The 22438-nt window shown below is 37.6% G+C and overlaps 1 protein-coding gene across 2 annotated transcripts in view; it reads right to left on the bottom strand.

Moving 5' to 3' along the window:
* Window positions 1-14567: 14567 nt before the first annotated feature.
* The window catches only part of LOC130239790 (alanine aminotransferase 2-like), a 43851-nt gene continuing 35980 nt past the window's right edge, over window positions 14568-22438 (bottom strand). For both annotated transcript variants that reach the window (XM_056471124.1, XM_056471116.1), the window contains 4 exons: window positions 20208-20382; window positions 19208-19363; window positions 19011-19123; window positions 14568-17227 (listed from right to left, as the gene is read on the bottom strand). In XM_056471124.1, the coding sequence (XP_056327099.1) occupies window positions 17137-17227; window positions 19011-19123; window positions 19208-19363; window positions 20208-20382 (535 nt within the window). In that variant the 3' untranslated portion in view covers window positions 14568-17136. The remainder of the gene's footprint in view (window positions 17228-19010; window positions 19124-19207; window positions 19364-20207; window positions 20383-22438) is intronic.

The following is a 22438-nucleotide window of genomic DNA, read 5'->3' as shown; positions in this document are numbered from 1 at the left end:
AATTCTGGCTATTAATAAACCATTAACTGAGACTTTTAGCTCACTAAACCTATCATTGATGCTTAATAATAGTTAATTAAGTTAGTAGTTGAGTTCAGGTATTGGGTTGGATTAGGGATCATGCAAAAAATGTACTTTAGGTACAAACGAAAAGCCAATATAGGCATTGAAGCATATTTATAGGCAGACTTAAACCTTAAACAGGCAAGAGTGGAAAACGCTAAACAAAAAAATCATTTAATATATGTATTTATATCATCTGGACGCAAGTAAACATATATAAAATATTAGAAATTTTATTTAATAAAGAATAACACTTTTGCAGGAGGTTGTCATGGTGGCGCAGTGGGTAGTACGATCGCCTCACAGCAAATAGGTCGCTGGTTCAAGCCCCGGCTGGGCCAGTTGGCATTCTGTGGAGTTTGCATGTTCTCCCTGTGTTCATGCGGGTTTCCTCTGGGTGCCCACAGTCCAAAGACATGCGTTATAGCTGAATTGAATAAGCTAAAATTGGCCGTTGTGTATGTGTGTGAATGAGTGTGTATGGGGTTTTCCACTGTTGGGTTGTGGCTGGAAGGGCATCCACTGCATAAAACATATGCTGGATAAGTTGGCGGTTCATTCCGCTGGATAATAAAGGGACTAAGCTGAAAGAAATGAATTAATAAATTTCAGAGGAGGGCTAATAATTTTGATGTTAACTGTACATGAGGTATGCTAATACTAATGCTAATACGGAGCAGGACTAATAATTTTGACGTGAAATGTAGACAAGGAATGCTAATACTAATGCTAGTACTAATAATGCTAAATAATGCTAATGCTATACAATCCATTCTAATAAAACAAACATAATTTGGGAATAATTTAAAAAGAATAACAATTTCGCACAAGGGCTAAAAATTTTGACAACAACTGTAGATGAGGAATGCTAATGCTAATACTAATTCTGTGAAAATCTAATGAGGAATGCTAAGACTTATACTATTCTAATACTGTGAATATCTTAAACATACTCTGAGAAATATTTAAAAAAGAGTAACAATTCTGCAACAGGGCTAATAATTTTGACGTCAATTGTAGATGAGGAATGTTAATACTAATGCTAGTACAAATACTAATGCTAATGCTAATACTAATGGTAATATAATACTGTAAAAATCAAACATAATTTGGGAGGTATTTGAAAAGAATAATAATTTTGCAACAGGGCTAATAATTTGATATTAAATGCACATAAGGTATGCTAATACTAATGCTAAAGCTAATACTAATACTGTGAAAATCTAAACGAGGAATGCTAACACTAAGCTAATAATCTTAAATGAGAAAAGCTAATATTAATGCTGTTAAGTTTTTTAAACAAAATTTGGGAAATATTTGAAAAGAATAACAATTTCACTGGAGGACTAATAATATTGACGTCAACTGTACATGAGGAATGCTAATGCTAATACTGTGATATTCCTAAACATCTAATTTATAAAAGAAAAACAGTTTCGCAAGAGGGCTAGTAATTTTGACGTTAACTACATGAGGAATGCTAATGCTAACGCTAATACTAATGCTAATACTACTACTTACACTGAAAATCTTAAACATAATTTGGGAAATATTTGAAAAGAATAACAATTTCACAGGAAGGCTAAAATATTGACGTCAACTGTACATGAGGAAAGCTAATGCTAATGTTAACGCTACCACTAATGCTAATACTAATGCTACTACTACTTACACTGAAAATCTTAAACATACTTTGGCAAATATTTGAAAAAGAATAACAATTTCACAGGAGGCTAATATTGACGTCAACTGTACATGAGGAAAGCTAATGCTAATGTTAACGCTAATACTAATGCTAATACTTCTACTTACACTGTGAAAATCTTAAACATACTTTCGGAAATATTTGAAAAAGAATAACAATTTCACAGGAGGGCTAATAATATTGACGCCAACTGAACATGAGAAATGCTAATGCTAATACTAATGCTAATACTTTGAAAATCTTAAACATATCTTGGGAAATATTTGAAAAAGGAAACCAATTTCACAAGGGGGCTAGTAATTTGACGCCAACTAAGGAATTCTAACATTAATATTAATGTTAATGCTAATACTACGAATAAAAAACTTTCAAAAGCCTCTGGAGTTAGTGTGATAATCAGAGGGTTAACATGAGTAAGTGCTTTACGTCTGTTATCTGGTGAACAAACAGCGTGCGGGTCAGCAGTGCAGCTGAAGGCAGGGGTTCATCCAGTCCCCTTCTGTGTCCCTTTCACTCTGTTTGCTCATTTCAAAAGCACAAACAAGCTCTGTCCCTCTCGCTGCATGCTGATCGCAACATACAAACACCTTGTTTTTCCAAATGTGCTGTCCTCTCCAGTGAAAAACACGCACTTCTGGCAGAGTTACATCATAACAGTGCTGGTTTACTGGTGTGCGGGGAATATTTTCAGCACACTTATTGCCAGCTTAATTAGCTAAAAATGAACAGCTGAAGTCAAATGAACATAGTCACATGAGGTACGCTAATGCTAATACTAATACTAATACTGTGAAAACATAATTTGGAGAAATATCAGAAAAAAAGATAACAATTTCGCTAATGCTAATGCTAATTAGTTTACTGGTGTGTGGGGATTGTTTTCAGCGCATTTATTGCCACTGTTGGAGGTTACGCATTACAAGTAACGCGAATTACGTAACAATATTACTTTTAGTTTAATTGCTGAATTAAAATGAACATAGTCACATGAGGTATGCTAATGCTACTGCTAATACTAATGCTAATACCAATCCTGTGAAAACCTTAAACATAATTTGGGAAATATTTTTTAAAAAGGATAACAATTTCGCTAATGCTAATGCTAATTAGTTTACTGTGTGTATGTATTACTTTTTAGTTTAAGTATTTAGCTTTAAAAAAAAATTGCTGTATTAAAATTAACGTCACATGTCAATGCTACTGCTAATACTAATGCTACTGCTAATACTAATCCTAATACCGATACTGTAAAACCTTAAACATAATTTGGGAAATATTTGAAAAGAAATAACAATTTCGCCACGTGTATATGTGACGCGAGTTATGTAATAATATTACTTTGTAGTTTAACTAATTAGCTTTAAAACAATTGCTAAAATAAAATTAACGTAGTCAGATGAGGTATGCTAATACTAATGCTAATAGTAATACTAATGCTAATACTTATGCTATTACTAATGCTAACATAATGCTGCTACTAATGCTATTACTAATGCTAACAGTAATGATGATACTAATGCTATTACTAATGCTAACACTAATGCTAATACTACTAATGCTATTACTAATACTAATGCAGATACTAATGCTAATTCCAATACTTTTGGGAAATATTTGAAAACGAACAACAATTTCGCTAATGCTAATTAGTTTACAGGTGTGTGAGGATTGTTTTCAGAGCATTGCTAGTGTTGGGGGTAACGCATTAAAAGTAATGCAAGTTATGTAATAATATACTTTGCAGTTTAACTAATTAGCTTTAAAACAATAATTGCTGAAATAAAATTAACGTAGTCAGATGAGGTATGTCAATGCTAATGCTAATAGTATACTAATGCTAATACTAATGCTAACACTAATGCTAATAGTAATGCTATTACTAATGCTAAAACTAATGCTAATGTTGATGCTAATACCAATACTTTGAAGCCTTAAAAATAATTTGCGAAAATTTTAAAAAAAACACACAATTTCGCTAATGCTAATTAGTTTGCTGGGTGTGGTGATTGTTTTCAGTGCATTTATTGCCATTTACTAGGGGTAAACACATTACAGCAATGCGAGTTATTAATAATATACTTTATAGTTTAATTGATTAGCTTTAGGACATCTTGGTGGAGTCGACAATCACAACAGACTGGGTCTCGGAACAATCAGCGCAGATTAGCATCATGCTAAGGAGGGGTTTGGGAACAAATGAATCGCTGAACAAATCATATGGGAGTTGTTGGGATAACTAGGTAAAATAAATGCATATTATAAGACCATGAAAGTGTTATTTTATCGTTGCATGCATATCAACCTGTCGTTGGAGACCCCCAAAACCAAAATATGACCTTTTTAAATGCATAATAGGGGCTCTTTAAAGCTTCTTAATTGAACCACACAGTAGATGTGCAGTTTGTAGGATTGTTCTTAAAAAGGTCTTTAAGTTTCAACCAAAATGATTGTGCCCTCTTGCTTGTAAAGTGTTGGAAAGGGCTTAATGATTATTCTCTCCGCCTCCACCTTAATTACTAATGAAAGTGAAGCAAATGTCTCCGAGTTTGTTGACGGAGACATATGGTCTGCAATGAGTGTTTTGTCACAATCGACAGATCTTTGAATGCACCGATTCTGATCAATAGGTCTAGTCTAGTAATGATCAATTACTCTGTACACTGCTCAGACAGCACACAGCCAAAGTATTGGATAACCTTGATAAGAAAGAGATTTATCACCATCGCCATGGTAACTCAGGTCATTTTTTCAGTATACTCAGTAAATGTATATACCTGATGAAACTTTTTTTGTATGAATTAAAGTGGAGACTGTGAGCCTGGCAAATCCTCTCTCTCTCTCTCTCTCTCTCTCTCTCTCTCTCTCTCTCTCTCTCTCTCTCTCTCTATAATATATATATATATATATTATATATATATATATATATATATATATATATATATATATATATATAATAAATACACACACACACTCACATTCTTCACTTTACTTTATACTAAAAAATGTTCTATTAGATTGAGGTCAGGACTCTGTGCAGGCCAGTCAAGTCCTTTACACCAAATTAGAATAGAAATCTCCATCGCCAAACTGTTCCCCAAATTGGGAAATCTAAATGTCTTGGTATACTAAAATATTAAATTCCTCCACTGGCATTAAAGGGCTAAAGCCAACCAAAAACAGCTACACCATAATCCCCCTTCACCAAACTCTACACTCTCACAATGCGGTAAGGCAAGCAACTGTTTAACCCAGACTCATCTATCAGATATGCAGAAAGAGAGGCATGATTGGGCACTCCAGAGAACATGTCTCCACTGCTGTAGAGTCCAATGCTAGTGTGCTTTACTTCAAAGCATACTATGTTTCGCATTACACTTTGTGATTTAATGTAGCAGCCCACTGTGGAAACACACTCCATGAAGCTCGCTACACTGCTCTCAAGCTATTCTGAAGGCCACAATAAGTTTACAGGTCTGGAGCTATTGACTCTGCAGGAAGTTGGATACACCTTTGCTTACACCTTGTCATAATAAACAATACGGTGACCGTGGTATATTTAATAGGGAGGACATTTCACCAATGGACTTATTGCACAGATTTCATGGTACCATGCTTGAATTAACTGAACTGGGAGTATCACATTATTCACAATAGAAAAATTTAGAATTTTTGCATGAACTCTCCCTTTAAATTAAATTTTTTTTCCCGCTAAACTACCCCTTTAAATTGACATTTTTGGGTGAACTATCCCTTTAAATTTTCATTTTTGGGTGAACTATCCCTTTAAATTTTCATTTTTGGCTGAAGTATCCCTTTAAATTTTCATTTTTGGCTGAACTATCACTTTAAATTTTCTTTTTTTGGTGAGTTTTCCATTTAAATCTTCATTTTGGGGTAAACTACCTCTTTTAAAATTTAAATTTTTTGGTGAACTATCCCTTTAAATGTTAATCTTTTGGTGAACTATTCCTTTAAATTTTTTTTTTTTGGCTAAACTATCCCTTTGAATTAGCATTTTTTGATCAACTATCCTTTTAAATTTACATCTTTGGGTCAATTATACCTTTAAATACATTTTTTTTGGCTGAACTGTCCCTTTAAATTTTCATTTTAGGCTGAACTATCCCTTTAAATTTACATTTTGGGTGAACTATCACTTTAATTATCATTTTTGGCTGAATTATCCCTTTAAATTTGCATTATTTGATAAACTCTCCCTTTAAATTTACATTTTTGGGTGAACTGTCCCTTTAAGTTTTCATTTCTGGCTGAACTGTCCCTTTAAGTTTTCATTTCTGGCTGAACTGTCCCTTTAAGTTTCATTTCTGGCTGAACTGTCCCTTTATGTTTTCATTTTTGGCTGAACTGTCCCTTTAAGTTTTCATTTTTGGCTGAACTGTCCCTTTAAATTTACATTTTTGGGTGAACTTTCCCTTTAAGTTTTCATTTTTGGCCGAACTGTCCCTTTAAGTTTTAATTTTTGGCCGAACTGTCCCTTTAAATTTTCATTTTTGGCTGAACTGTCCCTTTAAGTTTTCATTTTTGGCCGAACTGTCCCTTTAAGTTTTCATTTTGGCTGAACTGTCCCTTTAAGTTTTCTTTTTGGCTGAACTGTCCCTTTAAGTTTTCATTTTTGGCTGAACTGTCCCTTTAAGTTTTCATTTTTGGCTGAACTGTCCCTTTAAGATTTCATTTTTGGCTGAACTGTCCCTTTAAGTTTTCATTTTTGGCCGAACTGTCCCTTTAAGTTTACATTTTTTAGTAAACTACCCCATTAACTTTCGTTTTTTGGGTGCACTTTGCCTTTAAATTTACATTTTTGGGTAAACTATCCCTTTAAATTTAAGTTTTTTTTGGTGAACTACCCCTTAAATTTTAGTTTTTGGGTGAATTATGCTTTTAAATGTACATTTTTTTGGTGAAAGCCCTTTATGTTTTCATTTTTGGGGGAACTATTCCTTTAAACTTAAACTTTTTTGTGAACAACTCCTTTATAATTTTATTTTTGAGGTGAACTATCCATTTAATTGTACATTTTAGTTGAACGACCCCTTAAAATTTACATTCATTAGTAAAAGACCCCTTTTAAATGTAATTTTTGGTTGAACGACCCTTAAAATTTACATTCATTAGTAAACGACCCCTTTAAATTGACATTTTTGGGGTAAACAATTAGATTTGCCTACTAGATGTCTTTAATCAGCACGTATTTGAAGAGCTAACAGCGAAGGTTACATTATCAACAACTTGTTCCATAAGTCACATATCTACAGCCGCTGGAGCTGTTTGTGCTTATGTAATGGGTGAACATGCTCAAGACCCTACTGGGTGTTATAGCCGCTCAGGACTGGCACACGTTCGCCACCATGTCTCTCTCCTTCTGCTGTCCGTGACAGAGGGAGCAAGCATTACTAATCTGCCACAAACAGAGGCTCACGGACCAGAGGAGATGCACAAAACATGTATGGAGGAACAATCTAGCGTAGAAACGAGCATGTTAAACCACTTTTGTTCCACTCTGACAATAAGTCTGGCTTCTGCGTATACCTAGGATGAAATTTCCATGACAAAGTCTAAGCCCAAGCTTTTTTGGCTGAATTGAACCGTTTTATTTGGGTCCAGGACCTAAAATAAATTCTGGAAAACCAATCCGCGATATTTCATGAGACTTCGAAAATTTCATGCGGTGCATCACTGGGCGCATAGCCATCCTCATATTTAGGCACACAGCAGATCAATGGGGAAACTTATGAGAAGCCTCGCCTCAGATTGCAGCGTGATGTTTTGAAAGGAAAAAATACTCGAGTGTGAGGCTGAGGTTTTGAAACCCGGCGAACATAGAGCCGCTGATTGCCATTTTGCTTTTTCGTGACTGCGTACCGGAGGGTTTGTTCTCATAATGGCAAGAGCCCGACTAAATGCGTGTCTTAATTGTAATATTTAAAGGAACCACGCTGAGAATGGGAATGAAAGCAAAGAGAGTGACTAAAAGGTGAGAAAGCGTGAACGACGGAGGCTGAAGCAGCGTCTGGAATATGAAATCTTTGCAGAGTTTTTTTTTTACATTGTTGCGCTGCTTTGAAATGATAGTGGTTAGACAGACTTACAGCCATGTTAGTGCTACGCATTTGCATAATTTTAAACCGAATGAATGGGGATTTGATGGAATTACTGGTTAAATGTTGTGGGAATCATTTTGTTACAATATCAAGTGTTTCTTTATTGTGGTGGAATTAATATCATGTGCTTTGACCGACAGTTATTGAAGATTGAATGCTTTCCTGAAGGCCACCTATGATGCAAAATCAACTTTTGGAAGCTGGACAGAAATGTGTGTGGGTACAGTGTGTTCAAAGACATATTGCAGTGATATAAACACAAGTCTGTTCCTGATGTTAAAATAGCATCCAAAAGCCCAGCTATTTTGAAGCTCATATGCATATTACCAGTATTAACACAAATAAACTTTCCACAAGACAGGATTTGCTAAGAAACTCTGATTAAGGCTACATTTACACTGCAGATCTTGATGGTCAATTCTGATTTTGTGACTATATCTGATTTTTTTGTTGACCATCTTACATCATATTTTAAAAGCGACTCGTATCTGATTGTCTGCATTTACACAGCACACGGCAAAGACGCAATAACCAGGAAAAAAAAAGAGCGCGGGCGCTGACTAACAGCTGATAATAAAAGAGCGCCCTTTTCTCCTGTATTTAATCTTTTTGCAGGAATTCATTTTTTTAAGTGAAGTTTCATAAACTAATTTCGAGAGGAGCACGTGATATGATTGAGCACGTCTGGCCACTCATCTGTAATCAGTAATAATCCAATCAGAGTGATCCTAGTTTACTATAATTGGATCATTTTCTTCCTACTGCTCTATCTTCGTTTGGAAGAATCCCCCCCTCCACCCCTTCTCCTCCTTTTCCTCCCTTTTCTAAAGGGGGAGCTCTCGAGACCTACCTGATCTCGGATCTCCTGATATGCTTATCGACCGGGCGGGAGCCCTGGGCTCAAATATCTCCGAGCTCAGGGTTCTCTCCCGGGACAGCATGCCAAACCTGCTTTATACGCCAAGCATATCTAAGTGGGAACTCTTGAAATTCATTTTGACACGTTGCTTTACTTTAGTTTATGACAGAAAAGTTCTCATTTGGCCCTCTTCTTTTAATCTAGGCCTTTTTAAACCAGTAGGCATCTTAATGGGATGTCCATGGCGTAAGTTATGCGCATGATGTATGCAGTAGTTTTAGATTGGTTTATATTGGTTACGTGGCGGACATTGTATATTCTATTGCTTTCTCTTGTTAACATGCTTAAATACTTGTGTTACATGACAATATTAAGGCTATTTTGGTCCTCGTGTATGAGATTAAGGTTGGGACTCTGCTGAAGTCTGTTCTGAAACGAAAGTGTCATTCGCTATGGTTTTTAATGACGCGCGACTCGCATTGACAGGTGTAAATCCGATCTACCTGCTCACACTGCAGACACGAGAGCACGGATCCGATTCATATCGGATCAATTTCCACATATGAACAAGGCCCTGGATCTGATGTGATTTGAATCGGATTTTTTCCCTGCTTACATGTACATGAGCCGTATCCAATCTGAGCCACATGGTGAAAAAAAATCTGAATTGAGTCACCATGCAGTGTAAATGCAGCCTAAAAGATCTGTTCCAACTCTCTGTGATCAAACTGTACAATAAGCAGTAAGTGCTACCCTTAGTTTTTTTTAATAGCATTTTAAACCATACTTTTTGAGCTACGTAGTTCATAACCGCTGGAGTCAGCACAGATGTATAGTGTACACTAGGGTTGTCACGATACTGGAATTTGGTACCAATCGATACTGAAATTTTAAATACGTCCATTTTCCGCTAATATTTGAGTGATGTTGAGCACGTTCTTAAACAGTGCTGATTTGCCACAAATACAGGGACACTGGAGCGTTTTAAAGACGCAATTCATCAGCGGATCGCTCGTAGCTTGTTCCTGTATCTGTGGTTGCACTCAGTAAACAGCAGTGAGTTCGGTCAACTAATGACCTTCAGACCAATCACAGTCATTTCTGTTGAGCATGTGAACACAATGGCCAATCAGTGGAGCTTCAGAACGTGCTCACAGCGATCAATGTTAGCGGGAAATGGTCGTTTTTAAAATTTCAGTATTAATTGGTACCGAATTCATGTATCGTAACAACACTAGTGTGCACAACTATAAACGAGGGCACTTCAATCACACAACGGGAGTCCTGGCTTACGGATGTTACATGTTTTTAGATTTAATGGATGTCTATAAAGTATATTTATGCATTTGCATACACACAGTGACGGTTTTAACAGCATTTGTGTGTGGCTCCTTCATCTTACTGTGGTATTTCAGACTGTGGGTCTCATCATGCCTGAGTTGCTTTCTGTTCTGAGTTGCATCGGAGAGGGGTCTGGATGCAGACCTGGTGCAGATGCAATCTGTGCTGCATGCAATGCTTTTGAATGGGCTCACCTAACCCCACCTCTAACCCTCACAGTGACATCACTAGCTCAATTAAGTGCATTGTGTCTGACATTGCATTGCTGAGAGATGTAATCTATTGGACATTTGACCCTGGTTATCCTTCTCTGAAGAAAAGTGTGCGTTCATTTAAAGGCACAGGCCGCAAAAAACAACTACAATTACTTCCACCCCTAAAAATTGACATGTTCAACAGGGTTTAATAAATGATCTGATAAGTATTTGAGCTCAAACTTCACGGACACGTTCTGGAGACACAAAAGGCTTATTTTACATCTTGTAGAAAGGGCAGAATTGGAGCCCTTTAAATGATAATATTGACTGTCCTATTATCATTATTGACCTACTTAATTGTCCCAACACTAGTGGATTAAGGTAACAAATGTAAGTGGTTTGAACATAAAACAATTAAGTTGTCCCAAAAAAATCGCAAGAATTATGTTGTTTCAACTTTAAATAAGTAAGTGTGCTTCCGCTGTCAGTCTCAGTAAAGACGAGCGCATCAAACTCCATCAGCGAGCAGCATTTAGAGGCGGTCGTCAGGTGCAAAGACAAAAGCAGCGGGCAGTGAGAACAAGACGCCGCTTAATTAAAAACCCAAATCTCCCTCAGCACCACTAATGTGGGCTGACAGAGGTCAGGGACAGGCTTTTACATTTTGGAGAGACTCTCTAGAGGATGACTGCTTTGGTCATCTTCGAATCTGATGTTATTCTTCAGTGGACATATAGAAGGCTTGACATCCTGCAGGGCCTATAAATATGACTTGGCGATGTTTCTGCTATGTCAGTCATGTACGTTCACAGGTGATGTTCTGCCAATTTCTCTGTTGAGAGGAAAACGAATGGATTTTTCTACTAATCTAATGTAATGTGATCTGCTGAGCATCGCTAGGTTTTGCTAATTCACATGTGCACTATTAAAAAAAAATAAAGGTTCTTGTGTTGGTGATTCAGTGAAGAACATTTAGCGCCTGTAGAACATTTGCATTGAACAAAAAGTTTCTTTAGGTTTTGTTCTTCACACTACGAAAAAATATGGTCCTTTAGGAACTAATTACTGGAAGCATCTAAATAAAAATAGTTCTATTGGATCCCAATGACAAACCTGTTTTTGAGTCACAGCTTTTATTATATTTTCACCAAGAATATATATATACATATATTGTAAAATAAATAATATATATATATATATATATATAAATATATATATATATATATATATATATATATATATATATATATATATCCTGATGTTATTATGTTATTCCAGATGCCTTCGAGCCCAGATGTTGACGGCGCTTCTGAACACTGTTAACATAGGGCTTCTTTTTGGCACAGTAGAGTTTTCGCTGGCCTTTGTGGATGTAACTACATTTTGTGGTACTTGACAAAGGATTGCCAAAGTAGTCCTGAGCCCATGTGATGATATGGCTTTTCGATGAATGACGAAAAAAGCAAAAATGCTATGACCTTTTTTCCATTATATAAGTTGGTTTAAAACATCATCTTTATAATACAAACACTTGTATAGACCATTTCAATGTGGTGATGCCAATGGCCCATGAACATTTCCTACTCGTTGTCAAACTATTTAACTATAACAATAGGCAATGAATCATAAGTGAAGTTTATTTATAAACTATTTCAAGAGGATCACATGATTATGATTGGCCATGGCTGGACCTGCATTATGCAACACCAGCTAATGCATGATTTACCAATCGGATGATTCCTTACTCACTATAAATAACCCAGGTTTTTACCTTAGTTATCTTCATCTTGAAGAATCCCCCTTCCACACCTACTTCTTCCTTTTCACTGATTGGGCGGCACGGAGGCCCAGTGTTTAGCACCATTGCCTCACAGCAAGGATGTCACTGGTTTAAGAGTTTACCCTGTGCTCGCGTGGGTTTCCCCCGGGTTTTCCGGTTTCCTCCCACAGTCCAAAGACATGCGTCAGAAGTGAATTGACCAAACCCAATTGGCACCATAGATGAACTCTTAGTCGGCTGTTTATATCTCCTTAGTAATCCCTAATTTACCATTATCCATAAATTTGCAGGGGAGTTCTAGAGATCTACCTGAGCTCAAAATCCCCACTCACCCTGCAAACAGGAGGGAGCCCCGGGCTCGAGGATCTTATGAGCTCGGGGTTCTCTCCCGGGACAGCATGCCAAACAAGCTTTATAATCAATCATCAGCTAAGTGTGAACTCTTGAATTTAACGTTTAAAACAGCGGTCATAACACTATTTGTTCATATGTGGACATTTTTGTATTCTTGGAATTTACGGAAATTAAAAATATAAAACAGGAAATACGTTAGGACCACTGTTATTATTTACATCTCTCAAAAGGTCTATATAGTGTTTATATAGTTATACAGTGTATATATAGTCTATATAGTGTTTTTTGTAATTACTAATTACATCATTAAAATTTACATTTATTTTTTAATTGCTTTAAAAAGTAACTTAGTAACTCAATAAGTAACTTTTGAATTCATCTACATTAAGGCAAGTACATTTAGGCTTAATCCCTTTATTAATCTGGGGTCGCCACAGCGGACTGAACCACCAACTTATCCAACATATGTTTTATACAGCGGATGACCTTCCAGCTGCAACCCATCACTGGGAAACGTCCATACACACTCATTCACACACATACACTACAGACAATTTAGTTTATTCAATTCACCAATGGCGCATGTCTTGGACTGGAGCACCCAGAAGAAACCCACGCAAACATGGGGAGAACATGCAAACTCCACACAGAAATGCTAACTGACCCAGCTGGGGTTTTGAACCAGCAACCTTTTTGCTGTGAGACGATTGTGCTACTCACTGTGCCACCGTGATGCCCACAAGTACATTGTAAGTACCTGTAATTAAATAATTAAAAAGAAAATCATGCATCTGATAAATAAATAATATATAATCAAAATGAACTGTTACTTTGATCACTTTTTGATCATTCACTACATTTAATTTAAAAAATGACAGTAAGATGTTTCTGAGCACACCTAGTGATTAAGTTAGATATTAAGAATATCCAGCTTTACATTCCCTGCTGAAAAATCCAGCTTAAACCAGCCTAGACTGGTTGGCTGGTTTTAGCTGGTTGACCAGCCTGGTTTTAGAGGGGGTTTGGCCATTTCCAGCCTGGTCTTAGCTGGTCGGGCTGGAAAATGACCAGCTAAATCCAGCTAAAACCAGCTTGACCAGCCTGGTTTAAGCTGGACATAGCTGGTTTTGGCTGGGCTTCCAGCCTGGCAAGGTGGTTAAGCTGGTTTTAGCTGGTCATTTTCCAGCCTGACCAGCTAAGACCAGGCTGGAAATGGCTGGAAACCAGCCTGGAAATGGCCAAAACCCCTCTAAAACCAGGCTGGTCAACCAGCTAAAACCAGCCAACCAGCCTAGGCTAGTTTAAGCTGGATTTTCAGCAGGGTTACAAAATGACTACATACACTCACCAGCCACTTTATTACTTACATCTGTGTAACTGTTTATAAACGCAGATTTCTAATCAGCTAATCACATGGCAGCAACTCAATCCAATAGAGCACCTTTGGGATGTGGTGAAATGGGAGATTCGCATCATGGATGTGTGCAGCTGACAAATCTGCAGAAACTGCATGATACTATCATGTCAACATGGAGCAAAATCTCGGAGGAATATTTTCAGTTGTTGAATCTATGCCATGAAGGGTTAAGGCAGTTCTGAAGGCAAAACAGGTCCAACCCAGTACTAGTAAGGTGTACCTAATAAAGTGGCCGGTGAAAATATTCAAGTAAAAAACGGGATTTTAAAGTATAATTACAGCTCACAATACTAAGTTTGGTCAAATAAATGTACCCTTAGAATCTTCTTCAAGTAAAATAAACCTTAATTATTACAACTTATATCATATTTGTGCCACTGAACTTACCAAACATGACTTTTTGTGTGAAGAAAGATGTCAACATGTCAAAGCAGCTGAAATCTGAACGGTTTTTACAGTCTCGTCGAGAATAAAATTAGCTTTTTAAAAGTTGAGAGATGTAAAGTTCTCAAAGTGCATCTAAACTCATTAACTCGGTCTCTTAACTCATTAACAAAATGACAGCAGCGGATAATGGAGCAGTTGGGCTTCTCAGTAGCACGTCAGTGTGTGTGGGAGAAAAACAAGAGGTGTTACAAAACAAAAACAAAACACCGTCTTCAGTGTGAAGATGTGTAGAAGCTGCGGCCTCTAGTGGCGAGGATCGTTAATGCAACACACGACACGATGGTCTTCATCTACTACATGGTTTTATATAAGCCATTTAATCAATCTCTTATTTACACACACATACAGGAATTATGTTGTATCGTATTTTATAATTACAACCAAAAAGCGCTGAATGGAAAACAGCGCGAAATCAAGTCACGTGAATGCCCATTGTTTTCATTTGGTAGCCGACCACACTGACGTACGTCATATAAACAATGCTGGGAAACGATACTTTTAACAGTAATATATTACAATTTTAAGCCTAGTTTATAAAAGAGGTTGATAACATATAATTCTTTGTGACTCAATTGTAGTATTACTTTAAAAACTTAACTTTACCCAACACATCAAGACATTTTGAGATGTACAGAAAGAACCACATGATAAAAATACTATAGTCATTTACAGTAAGTACTATAGTAAGATGTTTTATGCTTCATACAGTATATAGCCTATTATTAGTAGTATTTATGGCAGTTACAGCAGTATTAACTACTCAGGTGGCTAAGAATTCTGGCCCAGATTTGGCAAAAAGCTGACACACCACACAGGTAGCAAAGACTTCTGGTCCAGATTTGGCATAAAGCTGGCACAGCAGACATTTGTCTGGCACTGCATGTGGGCCAAACATGGCCTGGGATTGGCAGAGGTGGCAGCATCTTTAAGACGGCAGATAAGACTTGGGCCAGATCAAATGTAGTCTTTGGACCAGATGTTAAAAAATTATATGTGAGCCACGTAAGTTGGCCTATCTTGACCCACTTTTAAATTACATTAAAAGTATTTTTGAGTAAAGAAAAAATATGACCAATCAGGTCGCTTCAAGAAAAACCACGGCCATAAATCGAATGCATGGGTTTATCAAATTCATTGCAGTCGTGACACACCAACATATCTGGCCCAGTTCAGGCCCATTTATGGGTTATTAACTTGGCTGAGACTTGGCCCAGATATGGTCCATGTTTGGCTTTTGTACAGTAGTCAGACTTGGTCCAATCATGTACCCTAATTCACTGTGGCATGTGGGCTGATTGTGTGGGCCAGATCTGGGCCAGAGAGATTTTGCTATATGGGCAGGCATTTGTCCGGCACTAGCATACAGCATGTGGGCCAAACATGGCCCAGGTTTGGCAGAGGTATCATCTTTAAGGCGGCATATAAGACTTGGGCCATATCAAATGTAGTATTTGGCCCAGATGTAAAAAATTTGGGCCACGTAAGTTCAGCCTATTGACCCACTTTTAAAATACATTTAAATTATTTTTGAGTAAAGACAAAAATTCTACCATGACACACCAACATATCTGGCCCAATTATGGGTTATTAACTTGGCTGAGACTTGGCCCAGATATGGTCCATGTTTGGCCCTTGTATGGAAGCCAGACTTGGTCCAATCATTTACAGTAATTCACTGTGGTCTAAGCAAAAGCTGATTGTGTGGGCCAGATAAATTTTGCTATGTGGGTATAGTGAACTGATTAACTGTAATAAATACTGTAGCATACAACTTAGTCTGAAAATAATGCAACAAATTGGCTAATTTGTCTATATTAATATAGTTGTTGTATTACCATAGCAACTGTACCAGATTAATTCAAGTAATTTACTATAGTGTTGTACATAAATACTATAGTATTTGCTATAAATCTCCACAGTATTTAAAATCAAGTCCACAACAATAGTTTTATCCACCTTTTTCCCAAACTCCATTATGCTTTGCATTAATAATGGGAGTAGTTTTGTCAACTATAAACAATCGCATTATAAAAAAAATGTATACAATTAGATGTCTTTATTTCCCCCACAGTTCATCCATCAAATTATTAGAATTAACAAATTACTTTGAGAAGATTGTGAATATGCACAATATTACAGAAATATTTTGAATATTACTGTACTGTAGAGGGAATATAATAAGAAATTACCCGGAGGAACAAAACATCAATACTTAAAAGCGCATTTTTTGACCACAAATATGCTTAAAGTCTGCGTGAAATCAAAATTTGCAGTGTTTATTTTGCTAGCGAACATTGTTATTCTTTAGGCGAACATTTAACAGTTTGTTTTGGTAATCTTCAATCAAATCAGAGTTTGCTTCTGCGTTTGGAGAGGCGGTCCTTCTCTGATGATGTCAGTTTGACGGCAATATTCTTAGCCACGCCCCTCTTACCGTTAGTTTGCTATGAGGGAATGATGCACAATAAGAAAGCCCCGCCCACAACTCAATATTCAGCATTTTCCAGTTCTTGAACATACTAATGTCACATTAAATGTAAAGCATGATTCTGACTTTTAACTACGCATATCGAGCATTTCTAGCGTAACATTATAACCTAAAGTGATTTGTTTCAGTTTATTTTCACAAAAGTTCCCCAAACTGGAAGTTGTCGTTTGCGGAAAAAGGTGGATCTTAATAGTCATTCGTCTTTAACTAGAAGGCGTAAAATTATCCAGTGGCAAATGTGCAGATTAGTGTCCATCAAGGCCTCGAGTGATTATTTGGCCACATTCTGACCGATCATTGAGAAATGTGGCACGTTTGGTCAGTCGGTGGTGGCAGGAGATCTTAAACTAGTCGAGATTATCGGGGTCAGGAATACTGCTGGGTGAATCTCTGATGAAAGTCCTTCAGTTTGTTGAGCATCAGCTTGAGTTTGTCAGTTGGAGGAAGAATGGTCATCCTGGAGAATTGAAGAGAGCAGATGTCATTAAATATGATATTTTTACTGAATTTAACACACCTTATACAGAACTTTGAAAAATATAACAATAATGTAAGTGGTAGAACATTCATTTAAATATTCACATATTCAAGCAAATATTTCATGCAGCTTCTCAGTTATAACTATTTCAGTTATTTTTTCATGTTCATGTTTCATGCAATGGTTTTACAAAAGTACTTAAGTGTTTAGTGAACGCAATAGTTTTAGGAAAGCACTTAAGTGTTTAGTGAACGCAATAGTTTTACAAAAGTACTTAAGTGTTTAGTGAACGCAATAGTTTTACAAAAGTACTTAAGTGTTTAGTGAACGCAATAGTTTTACAAAAGTACTTAAGTGTTTAGTGAATGCAATGGTTTTACAAAAGTACTTAAGTGTTTAGTGAACGCAATAGTTTTACAAAAGTACTTAAGTGTTTAGTGAACACAATAGTTTTACGAGAGTACTTAAATGTTTCATAACGCAATAGTTTTACAAAAGTACTTAAGTGTTTAGTGAACACAATAGTTTTACGAGAGTACTTAAATGTTTCATAACGCAATAGTTTTACAAAAGTACTTAAGTGTTTAGTGAACACAATAGTTTTACGAGAGTACTTAAATGTTTCATAACGCAATAGTTTTACAAAAGTACTTAAGTGTTTAGTGAACGCAATAGTTTTACAAAAGTACTTAAGTGTTTAGTGAACGCAATAGTTTTACAAAAGTACTTAAGTGTTTAGTGAACGCAATAGTTTTACAAAAGTACTTAAGTGTTTAGTGAACACAATAGTTTTACGAGAGTACTTAAATGTTTCATAACGCAATAGTTTTACGAAAGTACCTAAGTGTTTAGTGAACTCAATAGTTTTAGGAAACCACTTAAATGTTTAGTGAATGCAATAGTTTTACAAAAGCACTTAAATGTTTAGTGAATGCAATAGTTTTACGATTATACTCAAATGTTTAGTGAAAGCAATAGTTTTACGGAAGTACTTAAATGTTTTGTGAACGCAATATTTTTACGAAAGCACTTAAGTGTTTAGTGAACGCAATAGTTTTACTAAAGTACTTAAATGTTTTGTGAATGCAATATTTTTACGAAAGCACTTAAGTGTTTAGTGAACGCAATAGTTTTACGAGAGTACTTAAATGTTTCATAACGCAATAGTTATACGAAAGTACCTAAGTGTTTAGAGAACGCAATAGTTTTACGATTATACTTAAATGTTTAGTGAATGCAATAGTTTTACGAAAGTAATTAAATGTTTAGTAAACGCAATAGTTTTATCTAAGTACTTAAATGTTTTGTGAGTAAACTTTCAGTCATTTAAGGAGTGGCTATCAGTCCAATAGGGTGGGGCTATCAGGGCGTGTCTTTTTTCTGCTCTGCCTTGATTCATTAGTCAGTCTCTCTTCATTTTGTTAGCATCGCCCATCTTACAATGATCCAATTAGTTCCCAATGAATGAAATCATGCTCCGCCCTACATTTTCGAATCATTTCAGGTCTGTTTTAAGGCGATGTACATCACGATAGCAGAAAAAAGGACAATTTTAACTCTCGTTTCATAGCAGCTCTACATGTTATTTACATTTTCTTTTTCAATATGTTTCACAATATATTGTGTCAGCAATTAACAGCACAAACCATGACACACACACACAAACACACACATGCACGCACGCACGCACGTACGCACGCACGCACGCACGCACGCACGCACGCACGCACGCACGCACGCACACACACACACACACGCTCACCTGAAATGATAAGTGCCTTCTCTTTGCCCGAAACCACTGCCAGGAACGAGACAGATGCCGGTCTCTTCTAGAAGTTTCATGCAGTAGAACATGTCTGGAGCCTGACCCTTCGCCTGTATTCACACACACACACGACCAATAATTAAGTAAGTAATAATACCGGCAGCAGACACAAGGAGCATGTGCCAGACACCGACCTTGGCTTCGCTGATGGCGCGCTCAGGCAGGGTGATTCGGGGGAAAGAGTACATGGCTCCCTGCACTGGGTTACAGCTGATGCCTGGCACTGTGTTCAGAATCTGCTCCGTCAGTTTGGCTTTTTCAGCCAAGGCACTGAGTACGCCCGTCCGCTCCTGCCAGAACAGAGAAAAGCACTGAATCAGTAGAGAAGACTGGGAGAACAGCCACTGGGAGAAACATAGACAGCCTTTTTCAGCAGAAACACTTCAGAAACACTTCAAACAAACTCTTTTCCTCTCTATATGCACCAGACACTTTCCTACAAACACTCCATAACAAGAACTCAATAATAATGATTACTATTATTATAATATTATAAAAAGTATTTATATATGTATACAACAGTTCTGTCTGGTTCTCCAATCTGATTGGCAGATAGCTGTGTGATATTCCCATAATAACAGCACTCGTACAGCCTCTTCACCCTTGTGTATTACTCCACTGACAAATATTGCAGCTTTTGGACAACATAATGTGCTTATGAGGCTTTTTTAGTTGTTTAGATTGCAACTATGCAGTTTATTTATAAGGATAGTGCCTGTTTAAATAGTTATAATGTAGGAGATACAGCATGTGTACGGCCATCAGCCTCTCACACTGAGCAGAGCAAAGACGGTTGACGTTCCACCACAAGATGGCAACAGAGACCCCATAATAAGTCCTTAGAGGAAGAAAAACTAGAGGATTTTAAGCACTGTGTATGAGTGTGTGTGTGTGAATGGGAGTGTACAGGTGTTTCCCAGTGATAAATTGCACCTGGAAGGGCATCCACTGCGTAAAACATGTGCTGGATAAGTTGGCGGTTCATTCCGCTGTGGTGACCCCAGATTAATAAAGGGACTAAGCCGAAAAGAAAATGAATGAATGTATATATTTATATCTAAAACTTAAGATGAATAAAAAATAAATGTAAATGGATGTCTGTTTGCCCTATTGAAGACAGAAAGGGAAACGCACCTGCATGAAGGTCTGGTAGGATGGTTCTCCAGGCTGAGGAGAGTTGACCACCAGATCCATTAGGGCTTGTCCTGGCGCAGGAGGACACAAGCGCACCGACACCAGCTTAGTGAGCTGAGCTTTCACATCCGAATCCATGTTGATGACCTCCATGTATCCGCCTCGAAAACCACACCTGAAGAGGGTGTTTGTCAGAGTATGTTAGAAGAGTACAAATCGATTGGCTGAACTCTTCAAATTCAACATTATTCAGGGTATACAGTGCATCTGGAAAGTATTCAAAGCGCTTCACTTTTTCCACATTTTTATGGATTAAATTCCTTTATTTCCTCAAAATTCCTCCCACAATACCCCATAATGACAATGTGAAAAAAGAGTTTTTGAAATTACTGCAAATTTAAAAAAAAAAAAAAAAAACTTTAAAATCACATGTACATCAGTATTCACAGCCTTTGGCGTACATTCTGTATCCCCTGATCATTCTTGAGATGTTTCAGCAGCTTAATTGGAGTTCACCTGTGGTAAATTCAGTTGATTGGACATGATTTGAAAAGGCAAACACCCGTCTATAAAAGTTGACAGTGCATGTCAAAGCACAAACCAAGCATGAAGACAAAGGAATTGTCTGTAGACCTCTAAGACAGGATTGTCTCGAGGTACAATGCTGAGGAAGGTTACAGACAAATTTCTGCTGCTCTGAAAGTTCTAATGAGCACAGTGGCCTCCATCATCCGTAAGTGGAAGATGTTTGGAGCCAGTGGGACTCTTCCTAGAGCTGGCCGGCCATCTAAGCTGAGTGATTGGGGGAGAAGGGCTTTAGTCAGGGAGGTGATCAATAACCCGATGGTCACTCTGTCTGAGCTGGTCACTCTGTCTGAGCTCCAGCGTTCTTCTGTGGAGAGAGGAGAACCTTGCAGAAGGACAACCCTCTGTGCGGCAATCCACCAATCAGGCCTGTATGGAAGTCACTCCCTGCCTGCAATTTGCCAAAAGGCATCTGAAGGACTCTCAGACCATAAGAAACTAAACTCTCTGGTCTGATGAGACTCAAATTGAACCCATTGGAGTGAATGCCAGGCGTTAAGTTTGGAGAAAAGCCAGGCACTGCTCATCACCAGGATAATACCATCCCTACAGTGAAGCATGGTGGTGGCAGCATCATGCTGTGGGGATGTTTTTCAGCAGCAGGAACTGGAAGACTAGTCAGGATAGAGGGAAAGATGAATTCAGCAATGTACAGAGACATCCTGAATGAAAACCTGCTTCGCAGTGCTCTTGACCTCAGACTGGGGCGACGGTTCACCTTCTAGCAGGACAATGACCCAAAGCACACCACCAAAATATCAATGGATTGGCTTCACAACAACTCGGTGAATGTCATTGAGTGTCCCAGCCAGAGCCCAGACCTAAATCCTATTGAACATCTCTGGAGAGATCTGAAAATGGCTGTACACCGTCGATTCCCTTCCAACCTGATAGAGCTTGAGAGGTACTGCAAAGAGGAATGGGCAAAACTTCCCAAAGACAGGTGTGCCAAGCTTGTGGCATCATATTCAGAAAGACTTGAGGCTGTAATCACTGCCAAAGGTGCATCAACAAAGTATTAAAAAGTAACTAACTTCACCATCTGAATAAACAAACAAAGCACACTGATTACACACACACCAAATCTGTAGAGACAGGACTATCAACACCAACTGGAACTGCATCTTTTTTAAATGGGGACGAGAAGCAAATCTGGATTTCACCATTTCCAGATGCGAAAAGCTCTCGGGTAAAAAATGTTCCTTTCAAACATATTTGTAATATATTTGTAATATAATAACATATTTGCATTGTAATCCACACATGAGTCCAGCTGCGCTCTCATAGCAGGAAATGGAAACAAATCTTCATTGCAGCACATTTATAAACACAACACTGACGACCCATGTCTCCAAACAATTCTTGGTCTTCCACTTGTTTTGGCAACACAACGTGGCGTCTCTCTGCCGTCTGAACACTGTATCAGGTAAAAACAGTCTTCGAAGCTATCGTGCATATTAATGAAGTTGCACCTCATACACAATAGAGCGCGCTGATTGGGTTAAACCAAGTCTTTCTCATGAATGAATGCAGCACACTCAGAGACGTCTCAAAGTACTCCCAGGTACAGACAGCCAGTCTACACGCTGGAATACACGCTAAGGTCTCATGGCCGTGACGCAGCTTCAAAAATACGTTTCAAACCG

This window comes from Danio aesculapii, chromosome 2, assembly GCF_903798145.1.
Source record: "Danio aesculapii chromosome 2, fDanAes4.1, whole genome shotgun sequence".
NCBI classification, from domain to species: Eukaryota; Metazoa; Chordata; class Actinopteri; order Cypriniformes; family Danionidae; genus Danio; species Danio aesculapii.
This window is presented reverse-complemented; position numbering and strand designations above follow the sequence as displayed.